The sequence below is a fragment of the Schistocerca americana genome, chromosome 2, assembly GCF_021461395.2.
Source record: "Schistocerca americana isolate TAMUIC-IGC-003095 chromosome 2, iqSchAmer2.1, whole genome shotgun sequence".
Classification (NCBI taxonomy): domain Eukaryota; kingdom Metazoa; phylum Arthropoda; class Insecta; order Orthoptera; family Acrididae; genus Schistocerca; species Schistocerca americana.
In genome coordinates, this window is record NC_060120.1 from 1,071,686,847 (window position 1) to 1,071,714,662 (window position 27,816).

The 27,816-nt window shown below is 39.3% G+C and overlaps 1 protein-coding gene across 1 annotated transcript in view; it reads left to right on the forward strand.

The window, feature by feature from the left end:
• The first annotated feature begins 8,055 nt into the window (after positions 1-8,055).
• The window catches only part of LOC124594678 (piggyBac transposable element-derived protein 4-like), a 34,054-nt gene continuing 14,293 nt past the window's right edge, over positions 8,056-27,816 (forward strand). The window contains exon 1 of the mRNA XM_047133045.1: positions 8,056-8,357. Within this exon, the coding sequence (XP_046989001.1) occupies positions 8,056-8,357 (302 nt within the window). The remainder of the gene's footprint in view (positions 8,358-27,816) is intronic.

Genomic DNA, 27,816 nt, shown 5'->3' on the forward strand with positions numbered 1-27,816 from the left:
CTTTCTATGATTTGAACCTCTCCTGTGAGTCCAGTTTTAGATCCGATGCTTCACTTCAGGTTTACTGTATTCCTAGGACCATCTTATTGACGATGAAACACAGAAATTGCATCTGAATTTAATACAAAAGGCACAACGCCGACTTATGTACAAGAGGACTGACACTCTAAATTTCTATGATTTGAACCTCTGCTGTGGGTTGAGTTTTAGATTTCGATGCTTTACTTCAGGTTTACTGTAAACCTTCGAACTTCTTATTGACGATGAAACACAGAAATTGCATCCGAATTTAATACAAAAGGCACAATGCCGACTTAAGTACAAGAGGACTGACACTCTAACTTTCTATGATTTGAACCTCTCCTGTGAGTCAGTTTTAGATTCCGATGCTTCACTTCAGGTTTACTGTATACCTTGGACCTTCTTATTGACGATGAAACACAGAAATTGCTTCCGAATTTAATACAAAAGGGACAATGCCGACTTAAGTACAAGAGTACGGACGCTCTAACTTTCTATGATTTGAACCTCTCCTGTGAGTTGAGTTGTAGATTCCGATGCTTCACTTCAGGTTTACTGTATACCTTAAACATTCTTATTGACGATGAAACACAGAAATTGCATCCGAATTTAATACAAAAGCCCAATGCTGACTTATGTGCAAGACGACTGACACTCTAACTTTCTATGATTTGAACCTTTCCTGTGAGACCAGTTTTAGATTCCGATGCATCACTTCAGGTTTACTGTATTCCTTGGAGCTTCTTGTTGACGATGAAACACAGAAATTGCATCCGAATTTAATACAGAAGGCACAATGCCGACTTAAGTCCTAGGGGACAGACACTCTAACTTTCTATGATTTGAACCTCTCCTGTGAGTCCAGTTTTAGATCCGATGCTTCACTTCAGGTTTACTGTATTCCTAGGACCATCTTATTGACGATGAAACACAGAAATTGCATCTGAATTTAATACAAAAGGCACAACGCCGACTTATGTACAAGAGGACTGACACTCTAAATTTCTATGATTTGAACCTCTGCTGTGGGTTGAGTTTTAGATTTCGATGCTTTACTTCAGGTTTACTGTAAACCTTCGAACTTCTTATTGACGATGAAACACAGAAATTGCATCCGAATTTAATACAAAAGGCACAATGCCGACTTAAGTACAAGAGGACTGACACTCTAACTTTCTATGATTTGAACCTCTCCTGTGAGTCAGTTTTAGATTCCGATGCTTCACTTCAGGTTTACTGTATACCTTGGACCTTCTTATTGACGATGAAACACAGAAATTGCTTCCGAATTTAATACAAAAGGGACAATGCCGACTTAAGTACAAGAGTACGGACGCTCTAACTTTCTATGATTTGAACCTCTCCTGTGAGTTGAGTTGTAGATTCCGATGCTTCACTTCAGGTTTACTGTATACCTTAAACATTCTTATTGACGATGAAACACAGAAATTGCATCCGAATTTAATACAAAAGGCACAATGCCAACTTAAGTACAAGAGGACTGACACTCTAACTTTCTATGATTTAAACATCTCCTGTGAGTTCAGTTTTGGATTCTGATGCTTCACTTTAGGTTTACTGTATCCCTTGGACCATCTTATTGACGATGAAGCACAGAAATTACATCTGAATTTAATACAAAAGGCACAATGCCGATTAAAGTACAAGAGGACTGACACTCTAACCTCCTATGAGTTGAACGTCTCCTCCGAGTACAGTTTTAGATTGCGATGTTTTACTTCAGGTTTACTGTATCCCTTGGACATTCTTATTGACGATGAAACACAGAAATTGCATCCGCATTTAAATCAAAAGGCACAATGGCGACTTAAGTACACGAGTACTGACAATCTAACTTTCTATGATTTGAACCTCTCCTGTAAGTCCATTTATAGATTCCGATGCTTCACTTCAGTTTACCTGTATTCCTTGAACCTTCTTATTGACGATGAAACACAGAAATTGCATCCAAATTTAATACAAAAGGCAGAATGCCGACTTAAGTTCAAGAGGACTGAGACTCTAACTTTCTATGATTTGAACCTCTCCAGTGAGCCCAGTTTTAGATTCCCATGCTTCACTTCAGGTTTACTGTAGAAATTGGATCTTCTTATTGACGATGAAACACAGATATAGCATCTGACTTTAATACAAAAGGCACAATGCAGACTTAAGTACAAGAGGACTGACACGCTAACTTTCTATGATTTGAACCTCTCCTGTGAGTCCAGTTTTAGATTTCGATTCTTCACTTCAGGTTTCCAGTAAACATTTTACCTTTTTATTGACGATGAAACACAGAAATTGCATCCGAATTTAATACAAAAGGCAAAATGCCGACTTAAGTACAATATGACTGACACTCTAACTTTCTATGATTTGAACCTCTCCTGTGAGTCTAGTTACAGTTTCCGATGCTTCGCGTCAGGTTCACTGTACCCCTTGGACCATTTTATTGACGATGAAACACAGAAATTGCATCTGAATTTAATACAAAAGGCACAATGCCGACTTATGTACAAGAGGACTGACACTCTAACTTTCTAAGATTTGAACGTCTCCTGTGAGTTTAGTTTTAGATTCCGATGCTTCACTTTAGGTTTACTTCATACCTTGGACCTTCTTATTTACGATGAAACACAGAAATTGCATCCGAAATTAATACAAAAGGCACAATGCCGACTTATGTACAAGAGGACTGACACTCTAACATTCTATGATTTGAACCTCTCCTGTGAGTCCAGTTTTAGATTCCGATGCTTCACTTCAGGTTTACTGTATCCCTTGGACATTCTTATTGACGATGAAACACAGAAATTGCATCCGAATTTAATACAAAAGTCACAATGCCGACTTAAGTAAAAGAGGACTGACACTCCAACTTTCTATGATTTTAACCTCTCCTGTGAGTCCAGTTTTAGATTCCGATGCTTCACTTCAGATTTACAGTATACATTGGACCTTCTTATTGACGATGAAACACAGAAATTGCATCCGAATTGTAAACAAAAGGCACAATGCCGACTTAAGTACAAGAGGACTGACACTCTCACTTTCTATGATTTGAACCTCTTCTGTGAGTCCAGTTTTTGATTCCGATGCCTCACTTCAGGTTTACTGTATCCTGTGGACCTTCTTGTTGACGATGAAACACAGAAATTGTATCGGAATTATATACTAAAGGCACAATGCCGACTTAAGTACAAGAGGGTGATACTCTAACTTTCTATGATTTGAACCTGTCCTGTGAGTCCAGTTTTAGCTTCCGATGCTTCACTTCAGGTTTACTGAATCCCTTGGACCTGCTTATTGACGATGAAACACAGAAATTGCATCCGAATTTAATAAAAATGGCTTAATTCCGACTTAAGTACAACAGGACTGATACTCTAACTTTCTATGATTTGAACCCCTCCTGTGACTCCAGTTTTAGATTCCGATGCTTCACTTCAGGTTTACTGTATCCCTTGGACCATCTTATTGACGATGAAACACAGAAATTGAATCAGAATTTAATACAAAAGGCACAATGCCGACTCAAGTACAATAGGACTGACACTCTAACTTTCTATGATTTGAACCTCTACTATGAGTCCAGTTATAGATTCCGATGCTTCACTTCAGGTATACTGTATCCTGCGATATTCGCTATTTTTGACTTCATTAAAACAGCAAATACGAGTAGTTAATACTTTCAGCCAGAAGGCAAATACTTGTCTATAAATAATGATTAATGTATAATGAGGAGTCGCATGGCGACTGTGGAATTTTCTAAATAATGTAATTCGTCGTCTTTGGGCGGCAAACAGAAAAATACGGATAGATATACGATCCTTCACTATTTTGTTCGAGGGAGAACAAATGAAGCCTTGAGCGCTAAGAAGACTTTTACTGTTTTTCTCGAGTAAGACGGACGCAGATTTGTGGCGGTCTGATCTAATTATTTTTACTAAATAAATAAAAACGTGTTCCGTCTAAGTTTTGAGTGAAGTGTAGGAAGAAGAACTGTTGTAACTTACCGTGACGAAGCACGAGCGACTCAAGAGGACAATGGCTATATAAAAGAGCGCTCAATGGACATGATACGGACATAAAAAATCTACCGTCATTGTAGTATTGAGCTTAAGGTACGATATATGTTTTAGTTATAATAAATATTTGTTCTGGGAATACTGAATCATTTAGCAGTGCTCATTCCTATTATCTCCTCAGTATTATTTTCATTTTAATTATGCATTTTGCTAATATTACAGACTCCAAGATCAGCAGTCCAATGTGCGTGTTACATTGATAAAAAGAAAACTGTTTTATCGTCTTCTTGCATCAGCTTTAATATTGAATTTCTCTTTTGTGTGATGTTACAGTTGTTTTTGTGCCCTTAAGAACTTTCTGGTCCCTTAGGAAATTGTTTTGTCATAACAATAACTTCACAACCGGGTATGATCGCATCTACGATCATGAAGTAATTAGAAAGACGATAACGCAATTTCTTATTCAACAGCACGCTAGTTGTGACTGCCTCAAGCCACGGGAAACCGCAAGTAAAAACTATTCACATCTCATAATGCAATATTTTATGACAATGGTCAATCCATGATTCTTACGCCAATTGTGATTGATAAAACAGTTAGTTAAATCTCAATTTCCAACTTTCCATTGAATAGCAACATCACTTCTATTTTGTAACATCACACTTGGCGCCCGAACAGGGACTTGACCAAAAATTAGTTCAAATTCTTGGAAAATTTTCTATGTGCTTGTGTTAATAAATGTTCTGTCGTTTCATGTACACATCGTATCTCTGTGAGAATAACGGTCAATAATGCAGTTTAATTACCGAGAGAAAAGAAAAGAAAAGAGACGTGAATTTGCTGAGACAACATAGCGGTATTCAAGCCATCAAAAAGTAAGTCAGAATTTTGCATACGCAGTGTAGTGCTTCAGTAGCAACGTTGCTTTTCCAAGTCGATCCACATCCTTTCTATCTCCTTCCCGCTATAGAAAATCTGCTTTATTTTATCTTTCAAAGTAAAATTCTTCGTAGTCTGATAATAGAAATTATTTCTCCCCATTGTTAGTATAGCTGTATTACATTTTCAACATGGTGGATAGTGTGTGCGATTTGCAGTGAAGAGCATCTTCATTCATTTGTCTGAAACGTTTAGGTTCCATCTTGTCTTCTCGCCAGATAGAATTTCATTTGTTGCTCACGCGAGAGCGGTGCTCTTAGCAGACTCACCACGTCACTGACAAACGACGAAAGCCTTGCGTAGGACGAGGTTTACTGACGAAAATGGCAGATAGTAAACAGAGACAGGTGACAGCAGAAGACGGGAGTGAAGACGTTAATAGTATTCCATACCCTTTACGATCGCGAACGGTAGGTTCCCGTGTGGAAACTGAACTAACCATGTCTGTAACAGGGGAAAGTGACCCTAAAGTCCAAATTCTTCCCGCTGCAGCTACAAATGACCTCGGTGCGTTAATGGAAATGCTGAAACAACAGTTTGACGCAGTAAATGAGACTATAAAAACACAAAATGAGACTGTTAACGCCCGATTAGATGCTGTAAGCGAATCAGTAAAAACACAAAATGAGACTGTTAACGCCCGATTAGATGCTGTAAGCGAATCAGTAAAAACACAAAATGAGACTATACAAACACAAAATGAGACTGTCAACGCCCGATTAAATGCTGTAAGCGAATCATTAAAAACACAGCTAGGCACAATCAAAACGGATCTGCATAATGAAATAACGGCTGAATTAAATACCCATTTGGGTGAGCTGCAAACTAAGATCAGTGATCAAATTCAGAAAATGCAGAAACAGGTGAAAAGTGAAATAGCTGAAGTATGTGAAACATTAAACACAAAAATTCAGGCAGCTACCAAAGAAATAAACTCAGTTAGAAATGCAGTATCTGACATTGAAGGTGTAGTGGAGGATCTGTCGAGGCAGATAGACTCAATCAATATTGAAGAACAGGTTAAGAGCACCGTGAAAGCACACGCGGAGGCATTGTCGGAACACTACAGTGAATGGATAAAGGGTAAAGATATTTTTATCGAAAAGAAGGTCAGGGAGGAGCTTAGGGAGACTGTCAAGGATGTAACTTACGAAATCTTAGCTGCTCCTGGTAAGTCGGGAGACACAGTAGTTTCTGAATTGGGACAGATTCGGAGGACACTCACACGGGATCTTCCCGAGTGGAAGCAGCAAGTAGTGGACGAAGTCAGAATGCTGAGAAACTGGGTAGAAAATCCGCACACGCATACGCAAACTATAGGGAACAACTATTTAGACGGTGACGAATGTCAGTCAACTCCTTATTGTTCACCGCCTGATTACATGCAAAGCAACAGTCCTGTTGAGTCCCGAGTAGGGAAACTAAATGATCCGCCCACAATTGTGAGTTTAATGCAAGAGGAAAGTGTGATTAAGCATCGCACTTTTCCTCTTTTTCATCCGCAGAAGCGAGAAATACACCCCATCGTGTTCCTAAAGAATTTTTCCGGCATATTTCCCAGGAGCTGGACAGACAGACTGCGTATTCAGTTCGTCACTGGCTTTATTTCTGGTGATGCAGCATTATGGGGAACGGAAATGGTAGACACGTGTAGGAATTATGAAGAGTTTGAGAAAATGTTCTTGGCAAAATTTTGGAGTAATGGGGTACAGCAAAGATTAAGGAAGGAGGTGTATGGTGCGGAAATTTTCAATGAGAAGCATGGAAGTCTCCGGCGATACTTCGAGAAGTATCTAGCAAAAATTAAATTCTGGGATTCTCCGATTTCTTCCAAGGACGTAATTATGATTCTCAAAAGCAAACTCCCTGTGTCTATTAGTGAGAAACTAGTAAATGTGTCCGAAGAAGACACTGATGCATTCCTTTCTGTGCTGGATTCCGTAGATTTAATTAGCGACGACGTGCGCTCCAAGGTTGGCAGCGGCAAATTCTTCCCTGGCAGCCAGCAGAATGCATCGCACGCGGACAACAATGCGCCGAAGGAGAGAGCGAGCTACTGCGACCGCTGTTGCCAACCTGCCAGCCGTTATGAAAACGCAAACGGCAATAACTTTAAATGGAAGCAGAAAACCAATTACAGTAATCAGCAGAGATACCACCCAATTTACAACCACCAGGTACAACATCAGTACGGAAACCCACCCTTTAATTCTGCGCCTGAGCAGTATGGAAATTCTCCACAAACGATTGGTAATTTTTCAAATGGGCCAGTGTACAATCAAAGTTATAGGTCGAAAAATAGCAAGTGGCATGGGCAAGGCGGAGGCCACCCAACACATCAGAACAACTTTTCACAGAATAGAGGACCGCGGAACAATTTTCAAACGGTACCAAATGCGAACTTTCCTTCACAAGGAAATGGTTCTGCCGGCAACCAAAAGATCGGGCGACAGCAGCCGTCTCAAGTATTTTATTCACAAGTGAATGCACCCAGTGGATTTTACCCCTCTACACCGGCATTTGTACCACATAACCAGCACCAATATGAAACGGAACAAACACTTAAGGCCATGAATGACAAACAGGTTAAACATCCTGCGGAAAATTAGAGGCAGCGCCTTTCAGCCTCCTAGAGGTCGCTGCCGGTTCCAGTGGGGGTACTAACGAATACTCTGATTCTGAGTATGTTAATGCGATACGGTACGACCATGAGACCGACTTACGAGATGACCTTGCCCCTGACCTAGAAGCTCAAGACATTAATGACATTTGTGATGAACAGGTCCAGGCTTCGATTAAGATTTCTATTGCCAACATTCCTGTCACAGCCATTGTTGATACAGGAGCAAACATCAATGTGATGTCATCATGTCTCTTCAGACAGGTGTCTTCTGTTTCAAAAGTTTTATCATTGCCGATTCAAGGTTGCTCCATATCGGGAGCGATTGGTCCATTGAAACAGAGAGTTAGTTTACAGATGCAGCTTCAACTGCAGATAGAATCTGTTTTGGTTTTTTGCCACTTTCTAATAGTAAAGAACTTGTCAGTTCCATGTCTCCTGGGGATGGAGTTTCTTCGACAAACAAAAGCAGTGATAGATATTGAATCTGGAATGTGTACCTTTATCGTAAATCAACAACAAGTTGTTGTTAACTTGTTAAGGAGTAAAGTGAAGGCAGTGTTGACATTGCATCAGGTTTGGAGACGACAGAGGACCGCCAAACCGTGCTTTGATCAGACAAATGACCTGAGTAAATGGGATGACATAAATGACAATAAGTATGAAGACTTACTTCCTGACACAGACGAGATCGATGCTAAAGCCAAGGAATCGACTGAACTCAGGGGGGAGCAGAAATATGAGTTGTTCCATTTATTAGTAAGTTACAAGAAAATCTTTTCAAAGAAACCAGGAGTAATAAAAGGGTTCGAGTATAAAATGGAAGTGCTTCCCCACTCAACGTTCTGCAAAGCAAGCTATTCAGTACCCTACGCCCGACGAGAAGCTGTAAAGCATGAGATTAGGAAAATGCTGTGTTGGGATGTTATCGAGTTATCGAATTCGCCGTACTCAAGTCCCTTGTTGTCCGTACTTAAACAGGACGGTAGTGTGAGACTAGTACTGGACGCCAGATCAATAAACAAAATAATTGTACCGATAAGGACTCGGCCTGAAGCACTTGAGGAGCACTTGCAAAAATTTCATGGCATTAGATTTTTGAGTACACTCGATTTAAGAAGTAGCTATTGGCAGGTGAAATTGGCCAAGGAATCCAGAAAATATACTGCTTTTATATTTGCCGGCCGCTCATATCAGTTTAAGGTCATGCCTTTTGGTTTAAATGTAAGCTCGGGAATATTTATTTCTGCTCTCGATTTTGTGTTAGGACCTGAACTTCTGGATGAGGTAACTGTTTATGTAGATGACGTGTTGATAGCCACTAAGAACTGGGAAGATCATTTAGCTATTCTACGAAAGGTGTTTCAGAGATTTCAAGAACATGGTGTTACAGCGAATCTGAAAAAGTCAAAATTTGGAAAACGTGAGGTAAAGTTTTTAGGTCATGTGATTACACCTGAAGGGATTAAACCCGACCCGGAAAAGTTGTCTGCGATTAAGAATTTCCCTACGCCGGTAACTAAGAGGCAACTAAGAGGATTTCTCGGTCTTTCGTCTTTCTTTCGACGATTTCTGTCTGGTCAAGTAATGAACAATCCCGCTTTGCACAATCTTCTGAAGAAAAGTACGCATTGGATTTGGACACCAGAGTGTCAGAAAGCTTTTCAGGCAATTAAAGATGGTCTTGTAAACAATAACATTCTCTGTCATCCACAAATGGACAAAGAATTTTGTATCACCTCAGACGCTTCGTTTGTTGGAATTGGATCTTGTTTGTTTCAGATTGAATTAGTAGACGAAACAGAGCAGATCAGAGTGATTAGTTTTGCGAGTAGGGTCTTAACAGAATGTGAAAAGTCCTATTCAGTTACTGAGCTGTAGGCACTTGCAGTTATTTGGTCCTTCAAGAGGTTTAATTATTACATTTTTGGCAGAAAGATAAAAGTGTTTACGGACCATCAAGCACTTTCGTATCTTTTGACCTGTAAATTACAACATCCGCGTCTGACCAGGTGGTGTTTATTTCTGCAAGAATACGATTTTGATATTGTGTATATAAAGGGCAAGGATAACATTATTGCAGACGCACTTTCTCGTTCACCAGAAGGTCTGCCTGAGACAAGTGAGTTGGTAGAACAGATGTCGAATTACAAAGTTCTTCTTATGCAGGATCCCATTCATAGAAAATATTTCTTGGAACTGTGCAAGCAAATCCAGACACTACAGACCACAGATCCTAAGTGGGGAAAAGTAATCAGACTTCTTCAAGAAAATCCAAACCATAAGTTGTCCAAATTCTTCAAGATTCATAATCAGGTATTATTTCATCGTACCTCTGTGTCATCAGACAACTGGCTTGTTTGTATACCTAGCAGTTTTGTCGAACGTCTTTTGTGGTATACCCACATTTCTTGGGGCCACTATGGTCCAGAGAAGTGTAAAAAGAAGATTGCTACTTACTGTTATGTGCCCAACCTACATCGTCGGATACACAAGTTGCTAAAATTCTGTGTCCTCTGCCAAAAGGCGAAAGCTCTGAATATTCCTACTTTAATTCCATTGAATCCGATCATCGCAGAAAGACCTAATCAGCTCATTAGCATTGACCTGGCTGGCCCTCTACCGATGGGTAGGGGAGGTGTCAAATACCTCGTTGCTGTTCTCGACAACTTCACTAAATACGTTCGAATGTATGTTATGAAGACATCTTGTGCTCCGCCTATTATACGCTGTCTTGAAAATGACTATTTCCCTCGATTCGGAGTCCCCGAATCTATACTTTCAGATAATGCATCCAACTTTACTTGCCGCAAATGGTGTGAGTTTTTGGCCCATCACAATGTCAAGCAGATCTTAATATCACGTTTTAGGCCTCAGTCGAATTTGACTGAGCGGATCTTCAAGGAGTTTAACAGATTTGTTCGGACGTACATTCCAGACAAGCAAACTCGTTGGGTTGATTTTGTGACACCTTTTGAGGAGATAGTTAATAATTTGCCACACACTTCCACAGGTTTTACTCCACACGAGTTGATGTCTCGAAAAAAGGAACAGAATGAGTGGGTTGATCCTCTTCCCAAGATACCTAGCCCTGAGGTAGATCTAGATGTCAAAATTCGAGAAGCTTTAAGTTCCATTACCACCAATGCTCAATTAAGGAAGAAAGGCTATGATAAAAAAGTAAACAAAGTTGTAAGTTACCATGTAGGTGAAAAGGTATTACTTAAGACTCATTTCAAGCCATCCTTAATATGTAAGAAAAATCGCAAGTGGCAACATATGTACCAAGGTCCTTACCTTATTTTAAGGAAACCGCACATAGGGAGTTATTTATTAACTGACCCGGCTACGGGGAGAGTAAAAGGCTTATTTCACCACCAAGACTTAAAGAAATTTTATAATGGTAGTGGTTAAATACTGTCGTGGAAATGAATTCTTGCTTACTGGAAATTTCCTTGTGTGAACTGTTAATGATAAGTATTGTGTTGAACAGCGCACTAACTACATGGTAACGGCTATTACATGTAAACTTTAAGTATTAAATGCTATGTATGAAAAAATTGTTTATAGTGATGGACATGAACCGATATTTCTTCAACAAGCTGAAGCAGGAAACTGGGGTTGCACCAAGAATTTCAATTTAATTTTAAGTTAGTATTAAAAAAAAAAAAATGCTTGCGAGGCGATTGCCCGGAGCTATATAAATATGTAAAGGTGAGAAATGGAGAAGGATGCGTAAATAAGCACTTCTCTCAAGGTACAAGAATATTTATAGATTTATTTTTAGTAATGTAAGTACTTGAAGTTCTGTAGTAAAAGCCCAAATTACCTGCTTAAAAAAAAAAAGGTACATGGTCAAACAGTCCAGACAGTGGACAGGAGTAGAAGAAATAGCTTAAAGTTCAGTTAAAGCGTGCTGTTAAATGGAAAAAACAAGTGGTAACCCGCATGTGTTCACGCAAGGAGACAAAAAGCTGTAGTAAACTAAGTAAGGTGAAATACAGTACAAATGGAGGCAAACCATGAAGCATCAATAATGTAGCGTAAGTACTCCACGAGGCCATTAATTGCTATGAAAGTAAACTATTTCCCTGTGATCTGAGCCCAATGTAAAGAGTATATGAGGAATGTTAGCTGACGAATTGATTTCAGTAGAATCAAGTTACTAAATAACCACACAGCAAGCCCCCTGTATCATAAATAAGTCCAAGTAAAGATCTTCAGAAGATTTGTAGTGTAATCTAGCGACCATTCAATACCCTAATTGAAGGGTAATCTAAAGAACAAGCAATGCAGTGATATTTAAACTTAATACTGACTATAACCAGAGTAAGACGTAGAAGTAGCAAAGCATGCTGTAATGAAAGAGGTTGAAATTTACATATGTGCCTATGTTCATTATGATAATTTTATTTACATGCAGATTTTATTGCAAAAATGTATCCTGAGACACTCCTCTTATGAAATCCATTTTCCTTGTGCCCGTTCCTTTCGATCCTGGTTCATTAACCCAGACCAAGGGTCGACTTGTAAAAGGCACGTGTGCTGCGAAGCAAAGCAGTGCTTATGAGAAATGAGACACGTAGCGTGATGAACTTCGCTAGCTTTGGTAATGTTTGTTATGGACCGGTTGCGTAAACCCAGTGAACTGTCGGTAATTCCATTCATGCAAAAAAAAATAGTAGACACGCGTTACCCTATTTTTTTTTTTAACAGAGAACGATTGCTGAGTACATGAAGCGAAGAGGGAGACCTATTGTTATCCAGTCTGCCCTCAAATATAAAAACAAATTTGGCAAGCAAAAAAAAAAAAGATTCAGCGTTAAATGCATACTCGTTAAGTAGTAGATATGCTGCGTGGCAGTAGAAAATGATCTTGGGTGCACTAAAGAATAAATGCAACGAGTGTTGCGAAACCTGTAGTTTTCATAATGAGGAGATGAGCACTTAAAAGAAAGTTTGAAAGAATATTTTTAGGTTCACTAGTGAAAGCAAATCTTGAGATATAAAGAGTCCATTCATAAAGCAGTTGTTCACTGGACTTAACAAAAGGAGTGACCATTAATTGTAAATATTAGCTCGTAAGTGATATTTTGTAAATAGTAGAATATAAGTCTTTCTATACCAGTGGAGGAAACGTGCAAAATTGATTGTTTTGTAAATGAACTCCATCGGCGAAGGAACTAAGCACGAATGCTGTGTGAAGATGCACACTAAAGTGCGACGTGCATAATAAAAATAACTGTTCACTGTATACTAGTGGTAGTGTTGTACGGCAAGTGTAAAAAAGAAGTCAAGGCTACGACAACAGGTGCAACGCAAAGTTCAGTGTTGTTCTAAGTGCAGCGACAGCTAAAACATTCGTCGTCACTTACCTGTGAGCCTCATGGGAGGCAGTTGACAGAGAAGTATGGAGGCTGCTTCAGTGTCTGGCTCCTCCGATGGAAAACGCGCGCGAGGTGTTTGTATCGATGCACTCGTGTGATACGAAGTTCACAAAAAAAAAGGAGCACTCGACGACCACCAGCTCTGTTACAGCCTGAGCGCGAACGGATACTGAGTGTTGGAGCTCACGCAACACTGTGCAGCCGCTGTGAGTGGCTGACGTGTGGGTGACGAAACAATCCAAACTTTAAACTGCTAACCGCCATGACTTCCATCGTACATACTGGAGGAAAGACATTTGTACACTTGTGTGACTACATTTTCATATGTAAATTATGCAATTTTCTTGAGTTAAAGTTAAGATGAGTGAGAAGTAGATTGTTAGATTACTCAGACCTTAAAGCCATTAATACCGGCACTCCTGAACACTGCTAAAATGAATTATAATCCTGTCTCTTGATGGACAAAGAAAATGAATGTGCACTATAGGAAGACCCTAAACTCCAGACCAGTCCCGATCCTTAATAAATGTATCCAATAGGTTATAAGTTATACTAATAATTTTCCACTTCTTCTGTTTCATATTGTAAATAAAAACCCGGGAAGCCACTTGAATTCCTGGCACCACAGTGGAAAGGACAGATGTACTGCATGATGAGCGCCGTAGACAGCTAACACAGAAAGTGAAAGCATCACGAAGTGTAGTGCTACGTTATTAAACTGTAATTGAACCACAATGAGTCAACAGATGCTCGAACATTGTCCACTCTAGTTTAGTGAAAATAAGCACTCACTGTACTCATGTATTAGTTGTTAAGCTCAAGAGAAAGTAATTTCTGAATTCTATCCCCTGAAGTGCGAAATGAACGTTCACTTATTGTTATAAGCAAATATGGACCAAACTTAAATATGCACATAAATGTTAATCTTGGTATTATGGAATGATGTGACTGACGAACAAAGAATGAAAAACTTTATTTTGAAAAATGATAAATATCTCATATATGTTTATAAATGTAATTTCAATTTATGTACATAGTACGCCAGTAACATTATGTAAATGTCACACCAAAAATCACGAATATCTCATGAGGACATGAGGATCGAGGTAATCCTTCGGCATTCCCTCTCTCCTCATGGGAGGCAATGCGATATTCGCTATTTTTGACTTCATTAAAACAGCAAATACGAGTAGTTAATACTTTCAGCCAGAAGGCAAATACTTGTCTATAAATAATGATTAATGTATAATGAGGAGTCGCATGGCGACTGTGGAATTTTCTAAATAATGTAATTCGTCGTCTTTGGGCGGCAAACAGAAAAATACGGATAGATATACGATCCTTCACTATTTTGTTCGAGGGAGAACAAATGAAGCCTTGAGCGCTAAGAAGACTTTTACTGTTTTTCTCGAGTAAGACGGACGCAGATTTGTGGCGGTCTTATCTAATTATTTTTACTAAATAAATAAAAACGTGTTCCGTCTAAGTTTTGAGTGAAGTGTAGGAAGAAGAACTGTTGTAACTTACCGTGACGAAGCACGAGCGACTCAAGAGGACAATGGCTATATAAAAGAGCGCTCAATGGACATGATACGGACATAAAAAATCTACCGTCATTGTAGTATTAAGCTTAAGGTACGATATATGTTTTAGTTATAATAAATATTTGTTCTGGGAATACTGAATCATTTAGCAGTGATCATTCCTATTATCTCCTCAGTATTATTTTCATTTTAATTATGCATTTTGCTAATATTACAGACTCCAAGATCAGCAGTCCAATGTGCGTGTTACATTGATAAAAAGAAAACTGTTTTATCGTCTTCTTGCATCAGCTTTAATATTGAATTTCTCTTTTGTGTGATGTTACAGTTGTTTTTGTGCCCTTCAGAACTTTCTGGTCCCTTAGGAAATTGTTTTGTCATAACAATAACTTCACAACCGGGTATGATCGCATCTACGATCATGAAGTAATTAGAAAGACGATAACGCAATTTCTTATTCAACAGCACGCTAGTTGTGACTGCCTCAAGCCACGCGAAACCGCAAGTAAAAACTATTCACATCTCATAATGCAATATTTTATGACAATGGTCAATCCATGATTCTTACGCCAATTGTGATTGATAAAACAGTTAGTTAAATCTCAATTTCCAACTTTCTATTGAATAGCAACATCACTTCTATTTTGTAACATCACAATCCCTTGGACATTCTTATTGACGATGAAACACAGAAATTGCATCCGAATTTAATACAAAAGGCACAATGCCGACTTAAGTACAAGTGGACTGACCCTCTAACTTTCTATGATTTGAACATCTCCTGTGAGTCCAGTCTTAGATCCGATGCTTCACTTCAGTTTTACTGTATTCCTAGGACCATCTTATTGACGATGAAATACAGAAATTGCATCCAAATCTAATACAAAAGGCACAATGCCGACTTAAGTACAAGAGGACTGACACTCTAACATTCTATGATTTGATCCTCTCCTGTGAGTCCAGTTTTAGATTCTGATGCTTCACTTCAGGTTTACTGTATCCCTTGGACCTTCTTATTGACGGTGAAACACAGATATTGCATCTGAATTTAATACAAAAGGCACAATGCCGGCTTAAGTACAAGAGGACTGACACTCTAACTTTCTATGATTTGAACCTCGCCTATGAGTCCAGTTTTAGATTCCGATGTTGCACTTCAAGTTTACTGTATCCCTTGGACCTTCTTATTGACGATGAAACACAGAAATTGCATCCGAATTTAATACAAATAGCACAATGCCGACTTAAGTACAAGAGGACTGACACTCTAACTTTCTATGATTTGAACCTTACCTGTGAGTCCAGTTTTAGATTCCGATGCTTCATTTCAGGTTTACTGTATCCCTTGGACCTTCTAATTGACGATGAAACACAGAAATTGCATCCGAATTTAATACAAAAGGCACAATGCCAACTTAAGTAAGCTGGAAGAACGTAAAGTACCTAGCGACTGGAAGAAAGCGCAGGTCGTTCCCATTTTCAAGAAGGGTCATAAATCAGATGCGAATAATTATAGGCCTATTTCGCTTACGTCAATCTGTTGTAGAATAATGGAACATGTTTTGTGTTCTCGTATCATGACGTTCTTAGATAATACAAATCTCCTTCATCATAACCAACATGGATTCCGCAAACAGAGATCATGTGAAACTCAGCTCGCCCTATTTGTCCAAGAAATTCACAGTGCCGTAGACACTGGCGAGCAGATTGATGCCGTATTCCTAGACTTCAGGAAGGCATTTGATACGGTTCCGCACTTACGTTTAGTGAAAAAAATACGAGCTTACGGAATATCGGACCAGGTTTGTGATTGGATTCAGGATTTCCTAGAAGAAAGAACACAACATGTCATTCTTAACGGTTCAAAATCTGCAGATGTAGAGGTAATTTCGGGAGTACCGCAGGGAAGCGTGATAGGACCTTTATTGTTTACAATATACATAAATGACTTAGTTGACAACATCGGTAGCTCCGTGAGGCTATTTGCAGATGACACGGTTGTCTACAAGAAAGTAGCAACATCAGAAGACTCGTACGTACTCCAGGAGGACCTGCAGAGGATTAATGCATGGTGCGACAGCTGGCAGCTTTCCCTAAACGTAGATAAATGTAATATAATGCGCATACATAGGGGCAGAAATCCATTCCGGTACGATTATGCCATAGGTGGTAAATCATTGGAAGCGGTAACGACCGTAAAATACTTAGGAGTTGGCCGTGCGGTTAAAGGCACTGCAGTCTGGAACCGCAAGACCGCTACGGTCGCAGGTTCGAATCCTGCCTCGGGCTTGGATGTTTGTGATGTCCTTAGGTTAGTTAGGTTTAACTAGTTCTAAGTTCTAGGGGACTAATGACCTCAGCAGTTGAGTCCCATAGTGCTCAGAGCCATTTGAACCATTTGAACTTAGGAGTTACTATCCGGAGCGATCTGAAGTGGAAAGATCACATAAAACAAATAGTGGGAAAAGCAGGCGCCAGGTTGAGATTCATAGGAAGAATTCTAAGAAAATGTGACTCATCGACGAAAGAAGTAGCTTACAAAACGCTTGTTCGTCCGATTCTTGAGTATTGCTCATCAGTATGGGACCCTTACCAGGTTGGATTAATAGAAGAGATAGACATGATCCAGCGAAAAGCAGCGCGATTCGTCATGGGGACATTTAGTCAGCGCGAGAGCGTTACGGAGATGCTGAACAAGCTCCAGTGGCGGACACTTCAAGAAAGGCGTTACGCAATACGGAGAGGTTTATTATCGAAATTACGAGAGAGCACATTCCGGGAAGAGATGGGCAACATATTACTACCGCCCACATATATCTCGCGTAGTGATCACAACGAAAAGATCCGAGAAATTAGAGCAAATACGGAGACTTACAAGCAGTCGTTCTTTCCACGCACAATTCGTGAATGGAACAGGGAAGGGGGGATCAGATAGTGGTACAATAAGTACCCTCCGCCACACACCGTAAGGTGGCTCGCGGAGTATAGATGTAGATGTAGATGTAGAAGTACAAGAGGACTGACACTCTAATTTTCTATGACGTGAACTTCTCCTGTCAGTACAGTTTTAGATTCCGATGCTTCACTTCAGGTTTACTGTATCCCTTGGACCTTCTTATTGACGATGAAACACTGAAATTGCATCCGAATTTGATACAAAAGGCACAAAGCCGACTTAAGTACAAGAGGACTGACACTCTAACTTTCTATGATTTGAACCCCTCCTGTGAGTTCACATTTAGACTCCGATGCTTCACTTCAGGTTTAGTGTATCCCTTGGACATTCCTATTGACGATGAAACACAGAAATTGCAACCGAATTTAATACAAAAGGCACAATGCTGACTTAAGTGCAAGAGGACTGACACTCTAACTTTCTATGATTTAAACCCCTCCTGTGAGTCCAGTTTGAGATTCCAAAGCTTCACTTCAGGTTTACTGTATCCCTTGGACCTTCTTATCGACGATAAAACACGGAAATTGCATCCGAATTTAATCCAAAGGCACAATGCCGACTTAAGTGCAAGAGGACTGACACTCTAAATTTCTATGATTTGTACCTCTCCTGTGAGTCCAGTTTTAGATTCCTATGCTTCACTTCAGGTTTACTGTATCCCTTGGACCTTCTTATTGATGATGAAACACAGAAATTGCATCCGAATTTAATACAAGAGAAACAATGCCGACTTAAGTACAAGAGGACTGACACTCCAACTTTCTATGATTTGAACCTCTCCTGTGAGTTCAGTTATAGATTCTGATTCTTCACTTCAGGTTTAATGTATCCCTTGGACATTCCTATTGACGATGAAACACAGAAATTGCATCCGAATTTAATACAAAAGGCACAATGCTGACTTAAGTGCAAGAGGACTGACACTCTAACTTTCTATGATTTGAACCTCTCCTGTGAGTCCTGTTTTAGATTCCGATGCTTCACTTCAGGTTTACTGTATACCTTGGACCTTCTTGTTGACGATGAAACACAGAAATTGCATCCGCATTTAATACAAAGGGCACAATGCCGACTTAAGTCCAAGAGGACACACACTCTAATTTTCTATGATTTGAACCTCTCCTGTGAGTCCAGTTTTAGATCCGATGCCTCCCTTTAGGTTTACTGTATTCCTAGGACCATCTTATTGACGATGAAACACAGAAATTGCATCTGACTTTAATACAAAAGGCACAATGCCGACTTAAGTACAAGAGGACTGACTCTCTAACTTTCTATGATTTAAACCTCTCCTGTGAGTCCAGTTTTTGATTCTGATGCTTCACTTCAAGTGAACTGTATACCTTGGTCCTTCTTATTGACGATGAAACACAGAAATTCCATCCGAATTTAATACAAAAGGCACAATGCCGACTTAAGTGCAAGAGAACTGACACTCAAACTTTCTATGATTTGAACCTCTCCTGTGGGTTGAGTTTTAGATTTCGATGCATCACTTCAGGTTTACTGTACACCTTGGACCTTCTTATTGACGATGAAACACAAAAATTGCATCCGAATTCAATACAAAAGGCACAATGCCGACTTAAGTACAAGAGGACTGCCACTCTAACTATCTATGATTTGAACCTCTCCTGTGGGTTGAGTTTTAGATTTCGATGCTTCACTTCAGGATTACTGTAAACCTTGGACCTTCTTATTGACGATGAAGCACAGAAATTGCATCCGAATTTAATACAAAATGCACAACGTCGACTTAAGTACAAGAGGACTGACACTCTAACTTTCTATGATTTAAACATCTCCTGTGAGTTCAGTTATGGATTCCGATGCTTCATTTAGGTTTACTGTATCCCTTGGACATTCCTATTGACGATGAAACACAGAAATTGCATCCGAATTTAATACAAAAGGCCCAATGCTGACTTATGTGCAAGACGACTGACACTCTAACTTTCTATGATTTGAACCTCTCCTGTGAGACCAGTTTTCGATTCCGATGCATCACTTCAGGTTTACTGTATTCCTTGGAGCTTCTTGTTGACGATGAAACACAGAAATTGCATCCGAATTTAATACAAAAGGCACAATGCCGACTTAAGTCCTAGAGGACAGACACTCTAACTTTCTATGATTTGAACCTCTCCTGTGAGTCCACTTTTAGATTCCGATGCTTCACTACCTTGGACCCTCTTATTGACGATGAAACACAGAAATTGCATCAGAATTTAATACAAAAGGCACAATGCCGACTTAAGTAAAGTGGACTGACACTCTAACTTTCTATGATTTGAACCTCTCCTGTGAGTCCAGTTTTTGATTCCGATGCTTCACTTCTGGTTTACTGTATATCTTGGACCTTCTTATTGACGATGAAACACAGAAATTGCATCCGAATTTAATTCAAAAGGCACAATGCTGACTTAAGTACAAGAGGACTGACACTCTAACTTTCTATGATTTGAACCTCTCCTGTGAGTCCAGATTTAGATTCCGTTGCTTCATTACAGGTTTACTGTATACCTTGGGCCTTCTTATTGACGTTGAAACACAGAAATTGCATCCGAATTTAATACAAAAGGCACAATGCCGACTTAAGTACAAATGGACTGACACTCTAACTTTCTATGATTTGAGACTCTCCTGTGAGTCCAGTTTTAGATCCGATGCTTCACTTCAGATTTACTGTATTCCTAGGACCATCTTATTGACGATGAAATACAGAAATTGCATCCAAATCTAATACAAAAGTCACAATGCCGACTTAAGTAGAAGAGGACTGACACTCTAACATTCTATGATTTGATCCTCTCCTGTGAGTCCAGTTTTAGATTCTGATGCTTCACTTCAGGTTTACTGTATCCCTCTGACCTTCTAATTGACGATGAAACACAGAAATTGCATCCGAATTTAATACAAAAGGCACAATGCCAACTTAAGTACAAGAGGACTGACACTCTAATTTTCTATGACGTGAACCTCTCCTGTCAGTACAGTTTTAGATTCCGATGCTTCACTTCAGGTTTATTGTATCCCTTGGACCTTCTTATTGACGATGAAACATTGAAATTGCATCCGAATTTAATACAAAAGGCACAAAGCCGACTTAAGTACAAGAGGAGTGACACTCTAACTTTCTATGATTCGAACCTCTCCTGTGAGTCCAGTTTTAGATTCCGATGGTTCACTTCAGGTTTGCTGTATCCCTTGGACCTTCTTATTGACGATGAAGCACAGAAATTGCATCCGAATTTAATACAAAAAGCACAATGCCGACTTAAGTTCAAGAGGACTGACACTCTAACTATCTATGTTTTTAACCTCTCCTGTGAGTTCAGTTATAGGTTCCGATTCTTCACTTCAGGTTCACTGTATCCCTTGGACATTCCTATTGACGATGAAACACAGAAATTGCAGCCGAATTTAATAGAGAAGGCACAATGCTGACTTAAGTGCAAGAGGACTGACACTCTAACTTTCTATGATTTGAACCTCTCCTGTGAGTCCTGTTTTAGATTCCGATGCTTCACTTCAGGTTTACAGTATACCTTGGACCTTCTTGTTGACGATGAAACACAGAAATTGCATCCGAATTTATTACAAAAGGCACAATGCCGACATAAGTCCAAGAAAACACACACTCTAACTTTCTATGATTTGAACCTCTCCTCTGAGTCCAGTTTTAGATCCGATGCTTCCCTTTAGGTTTACTGTATTCCTAGGACCATCTTATTGACGATGAAACACAGAAATTGCATCTGACTTTAATACAAAAGGCACAATACCGACTTAAGTACAAGAGGACTGATACTCTAACTTTCTATGAATTGAACCTGTCCTGTGAGTCCAGTTTTAGATTTCGATGCTTCACTTCAGGTTTACTGTATCCCTTGGACCTTCTTATTGAAGACGAAACACAGAAATTGCTTCCGAATTTAATACAAAAACACAATGCCGACCTAAGTACAAGAATACTGACACTCTAAATTTCTATGATATGAACCTCTCCTGTGCGTCCAGATTTAGATTCCGATGCTTCACTTCAGGTTTACTGTATACCTTGGACCTTCTTATTGACGATGAAACACAGAAATTGCATCCGAATTTAATACAAAAGGCACAATGCCGACTTAAGTACAGGAGGACTGACACTCTAACTTTCTATGATTTAAACTTCTCCTGTGAGTTGAGTTGTAGATTCCGATGCTTCACTTCAGGTGTACTGTATACCTTGGTCATTCTTATTGACGATGAAACACAGAAATTGCATCCAATTTAATACAAAAGGCACAATGCCGACTTAAGCACAAGAGGACTGACACTCTAACGTTCTATGATTTGATCCTCTACTGTGAGTCCAGTTTTAGATACCGATGCTTCACTTCAGGTTTACTGTATCCCTTGGATCTTATTGACGATGAAACACAGTAATTGCATCCGAATTTAATAAAAAAGGCACAATGCCGTCTTATGTACAAGAAGACTGACACTCTAACTTTCTATGATTTAAACCTCTCGTGTGAATCCAGTTTTAGATTCCGATGCTTCACTACAGGTTTACTGTATACCATGGACCTTCTTGTTGACGATGAAACACAGATATTGCATCCGAATTCAATACAAAAGTGACAATGCCGACTTAAGTACAAGAGGACGGATGCTCTAACTTTCTATGATTTTAACCTCTCCTGTGAGTTGAGTTGTAGATTCCGATGCTTCACTTCAGGTTTACTGTATACCTTAAACATTCTTATTGACGATGAAACACAGAAATTGCATCCGAATTTAATACAAAAGGCACAATGCCAACTTAAGTACAAGAGGACTGACACTAACTTTCTATGATTTGAACCTCTCCTGTGAGTCCAGATTTAGATTCCGTTGCTTCATTACAGGTTTACTGTATACCTTGGGCCTTCTTATTGACGTTGAAACACAGAAATTGCATCCGAATTTAATACAAAAGGCACAATGCCGACTTAAGTACAAGTGGACTGACACTCTAACTTTCTATGATTTGAACCTCTCCTGTGATACCACTTTTAGATTCCGATGCTTCACTACCTTGGACCCTCTTATTGACGTTGAAACACAGAAATTGCATCAGAATTTAATACAAAAGGCACAATGCCGACTTAAGTACAAGTGGACTGACACTCTTACTTTCTATGATTTGAACCACTCCTGTGAGTCCAGTTTTTGATTCCGATGCTTCACTTCAGGTTTACTGTATCCCTTGGACCTTCTTATTGACGATGAAACACAGAAATTGCATCCGAATTTAATACAAAAGGCACAATGCTGACTTAAGTACAAGGGGACTGACACTCTAACTTCCTTTGATTAGAACCTCTCCTGTGAGTCCAGTTTTAGATTCCGATGCTTCGCTTCAGGTTTACTGTATCCCTTGGACCATCTTATTGACGATGAAGCACAGAAATTGCATCTGAATTTAATACAAAAGGCACAATGCCGACTTAAGTACAAGAGGACTGACACTCTAACCTCCTATGAGTTGAACCTCTCCTCCGAGTACAGTTTTAGATTGCGATGTTTCACTTCAGGTTTACTGTATCCCTTGGACATTCTTATTGACGATGAAACACAGAAATTGCATCCGCATTTAATTCCAAAGGCACAATGGCGACTTAAGTACAAGAGGACTGACACTCTAAATTTCTATGATTTGAACCTCTCCTGTGAGTCCAGTTTTAGATTTCGATGCTTCACTTCAGGTTTACTGTATCCCTTGGACCTTCTTATTGAAGACGAAACACAGAAATTGCTTCCGAATTTAATACAAAAGGGACAATGCCGACTTAAGTACAGGAGGACTGACAATCTAACTTTCTATGATTTGAACCTCTCCTTTAAGTCCATTTATAGATTCCGATGCTTCACTTCAGTTTTCCTGTATTCCTTGAACCTTCTGATTGACGATGAAACACAGAAATTGCATCCAAATTTAATTCAAAAGGCAGAATGCCGACTTAAGTTCAAGAGGACTGAGACTCTAACTTTCTATGATTTGAACCTCTCCAGTGAGTCCAGTTTTAGATTCCCATGCTACACTTCAGGTTTACTGTATAAATTGGATCTTCTTATTGACGATGAAACACAGATATAGCATCTGACTTTAATACAAAAGGCACAATGCAGACTTAAGTACAAGAGGACTGACACGCTAACTTTCTATGATTTGAACCTCTCCTGTGAGTCCAGTTTTAGATTTCGATTCTTCACTTCAGGTTTCCAGTAAACCTTTTACCTTTTTATTGACGATGAAACACAGAAATTGCATCCGACTTTAATACAAAAGGCAAAATGCCGACTTAAGTACAATATGACTGACACTCTAACTTTCTATGATTTGAACCTCTCCTGTGAGTCTAGTTACAGTTTCCGATGCTTCGCGTCAGGTTTACTGTACCCCTTGGACCATCTTATTGACGATGAAACACAGAAATTGCATCTGAATTTAATACAAAAGGCACAATGCCGACTTAAGTACAAGAGGACTGACACTCTCACTTTCTATGATTTGAACCTCTTCTGTGAGTCCAGTTTTTGATTCCGATGCTTCACTTCAGGTTTACTGTATCCCTTGGACCTTCTTGTTGACGATGAAACACAGAAATTGCATCGGAATTATATACTAAAGGCACAATGCCGACTTAAGTACAAGAGGGTGATACTCTAACATTCTATGATTTGAACCTGTCCTGTGAGTCCAGTTATAGCTTCCGATGCTTCACTTCAGGTTTACTGAATCCCTTGGACCTGCTTATTGACGATGAAACACAGAAATTGCATCCGAATATAATTTAAAAAATGGCACAATTCCGACTTAAGTACAACAGGACTGATACTCTAACTTCCTATGATTTGAACCCCTCCTGTGAGTCCAGTTTTAGATTCCGATGCTTCACTTCAGGCTTACTGTATCCCTTGGACCATCTTATTGACGATGAAACACAGAAATTGCATCAGAAGTTAATACAAAAGGCACAATGTCGACTTAAGTACAATAGGACTGACACTCTAACTTTCTATGATTTGAACCTCTACTATGAGTCCAGTTATAGATTCCGATGCTTCACTTCAGGTTTACTGTATCCCTTGGACATTCTTATTGACGATGAAACACAGAAAATGCATCCGAATTTAATACAAAAGGCACAATGCCGACTTAAGTACAAGTGGACTGACACTCTAACTTTCTATGATTTGAACTTCTCCTGTGAGTCCAGTTTTAGATCCGATGCTTCACTTCAGTTTTACTCTATTCCTAGGACCATCTTATTGACGATGAAATACAGAAATTGCATCCAAATCTAATACAAAAGGCACAATGCCGACTTAAGTACAAGAGGACTGACACTCTAACATTCTATGATTTGATCCTCTCCTGTGAGTCCAGTTTTAGATTCTGATGCTTCACTTCAGGTTTACTGTATCCCTTGGACCTTCTTATTGACGGTGAAACACAGATATTGCCTCTGAATTTAATACAAAAGGCACAATGCCGGCTTAAGTACAAGAGGACTGACACTTTAACTTTCTATGATTTGAACCTCGCCTTTGAGTCCAGTTTTAGATTCCGATGTTGCACTTCACGTTTACTGTATCCCTTGGACCTTCTTATTGACGATGAAACACAGAAATTGCATCCGAATTTAATACAAATAGCACAATGCCGACTTAAGTACAAGAGGACTGACACTCTAACTTTCTATGATTTGAACCTTACCTGTGAGTCCAGTTTTAGATTCCGATGCTTCATTTCAGGTTTACTGTATCCCTTGGACCTTCTAATTGACGATGAAACACAGAAATTGCATCCGAATTTAATACAAAAGGCACAATGCCAACTTAAGTACAAGAGGACTGACACTCTAATTTTCTATGACGTGAACTTCTCCTGTCAGTACAGTTTTATTTTCCGTTGCTTCACTTCAGGTTTACTGTATCCCTTGGATCTTCTTATTGACGATGAAACACTGAAATTGCATCCGAATTTGATACAAAAGGCACAAAGCCGACTTTAGTACAAGAGGACTGACACTCTAACTTTCTATGAATTGAACCCCTCCTGTGAGTTCAGTTTTAGACTCCGATGCTTCACTTCAGGTTTAGTGTATCCCTTGGACATACCTATTGACGATGAAACACAGAAATTGCATCCGAATTTCATACAAAAGGCACAATGCTGACTTAAGTGCAAGAGGACTGACACTCTAACTTTCTATGATTTAAACCCCTCCTGTGAGTCCAGTTTGAGATTCCAAAGCTTCACTTCAGGTTTACTGTATCCCTTGGACCTTCTTATCGACGATGAAACACGGAAATTGCATCCGAATTTAATCCAAAGGCACAATGCCGACTTAAGTACAAGAGGACTGACACTCTAAATTTCTATGATTTGAACCTCTCCTGTGAGTCCAGTTTTAGATTCCTATGCTTCACTTCAGGTTTACTGTATCCCTTGGACCTTCTTATTGATGATGAAACACAGAAATTGCATCCGAATTTAATACAAGAGAAACAATGCCGACTTAAGTACAAGAGGACTGACACTCCATCTTTCTATGATTTGAACCTCTCCTGTGACTTCAGTTATAGATTCCGATTCTTCAGTTCAGGTTTGATGTATCCCTTGGACATTCCTATTGACGATGAAACACAGAAATTGCATCCGAATTTAATACAAAAGGCACAATGCTGACTTAAGTGCAAGACGACTGACACTCTAACTTTCTATGATTTGAACCTCTCCTGTGAGTCCTGTTTTAGATTCCGATTCTTCACTTCAGGTTTACTGTATACCTTGGACCTTCTTGATGACGATGAAACACAGAAATTGCATCCGAATTTAATACAAAAGGCACAATGCCGACTTAAGTCCAAGAGGACACACACTCTAACTTACTATGATTTGAACCTCTCCTGTGAGTCCAGTTTTAGATCCGATGCTTCCCTTAAGGTTTACTGTATTCCTAGGACCATCTTATTGACGATGAAACACAGAAATTGCATCTGACTTTAATACAAAAGGCACAATGCCGACTTAAGTACAAGAGGACTGACACTCTAACTTTCATTGATTTAAACCTCTCCTGTGAGTCCGGTTTTTGATTCTGATGCTTCACTTCAAGTGAACTGTATACCTTGGTCTTTCTTATTGACGATGAAACACAGATATTCCATCCGAATTTAATACAAAAGGCACAATGCCGACTTAAGTACAAGAGAACTGACACTCAAACTTTCTATGATTTGAACCTCTCCTGTGGGTGGAGTTTTAGATTTCGATGCATCCCTTCAGGTTTACTGTAAACCTTGGACCTTCTAATTGACGATGAAACACAGAAATTGCATCCGAATTCAATACAAAAGGCACAATGCCGACTTAAGTACAAAAGGACTGCCACTCTGACTATCTATGATTTGAACCTCTCCTGTGGGTTGAGTTTTAGATTTCGGTGCTTCACTTCAGGTTTACTGTAAACCTTGGACCTTCTTATTGACGATGAAGCACAGAAATTGCATCCGAATTTAATACAAAATGCACAATGCCGACTTAAGTACAAGAGGACTGACACTCTAACTTTCTATGATTTAAACATCTCCTGTGAGTTCAGGTTTGGATTCCGATGCTTCATTTAGGTTTACTGTATCCCTTGGACATTCCTATTGACGATGAAACACAGAAATTGCATCCGAATTTAATACAAAAGGCCCAATGCTGACTTATGTGCAAGACGACTGACACTCTAACTTTCTATGTTTTGAACCTCTCCTGTGAGACCAGTTTTAGATTCCGATGCATCACTTCAGGTTTACTGTATACCTTGGAGCTTCTTGTTTACGATGAAACACAGAAATTGCATCCGAATTTAATACAAAAGGCACAATTCCGACTTAAGTCCTAGAGGTCAGACACTCTAACTTTCTATGATTTGAACCTTTCCTGTGAGTCCAGTATTTGATTCCGATGCTTCACTTCTGGTTTACTGTATATCTTGGACCTTCTTATTGACGATGAAACACAGAAATTGCATCCGAATATAATTCAAAAGGCACAATGCTGACTTAAGTACAAGAGGACTGACACTCTAACTTTCTATGATTTGAACCTCTCCTGAGAGTCCAGATTTAGATTCCGTTGCTTCATTACAGGTTTACTGTATACCTTGGGCCTTCTTATTGACGTTGAAACACAGAAATTGCATCCGAATTTAATACAAAAGGCACAATGCCGACTTAAGTACAAGTGGACTGACACTCTAACTTTCTATGATTTGAGACTCTCCTGTGA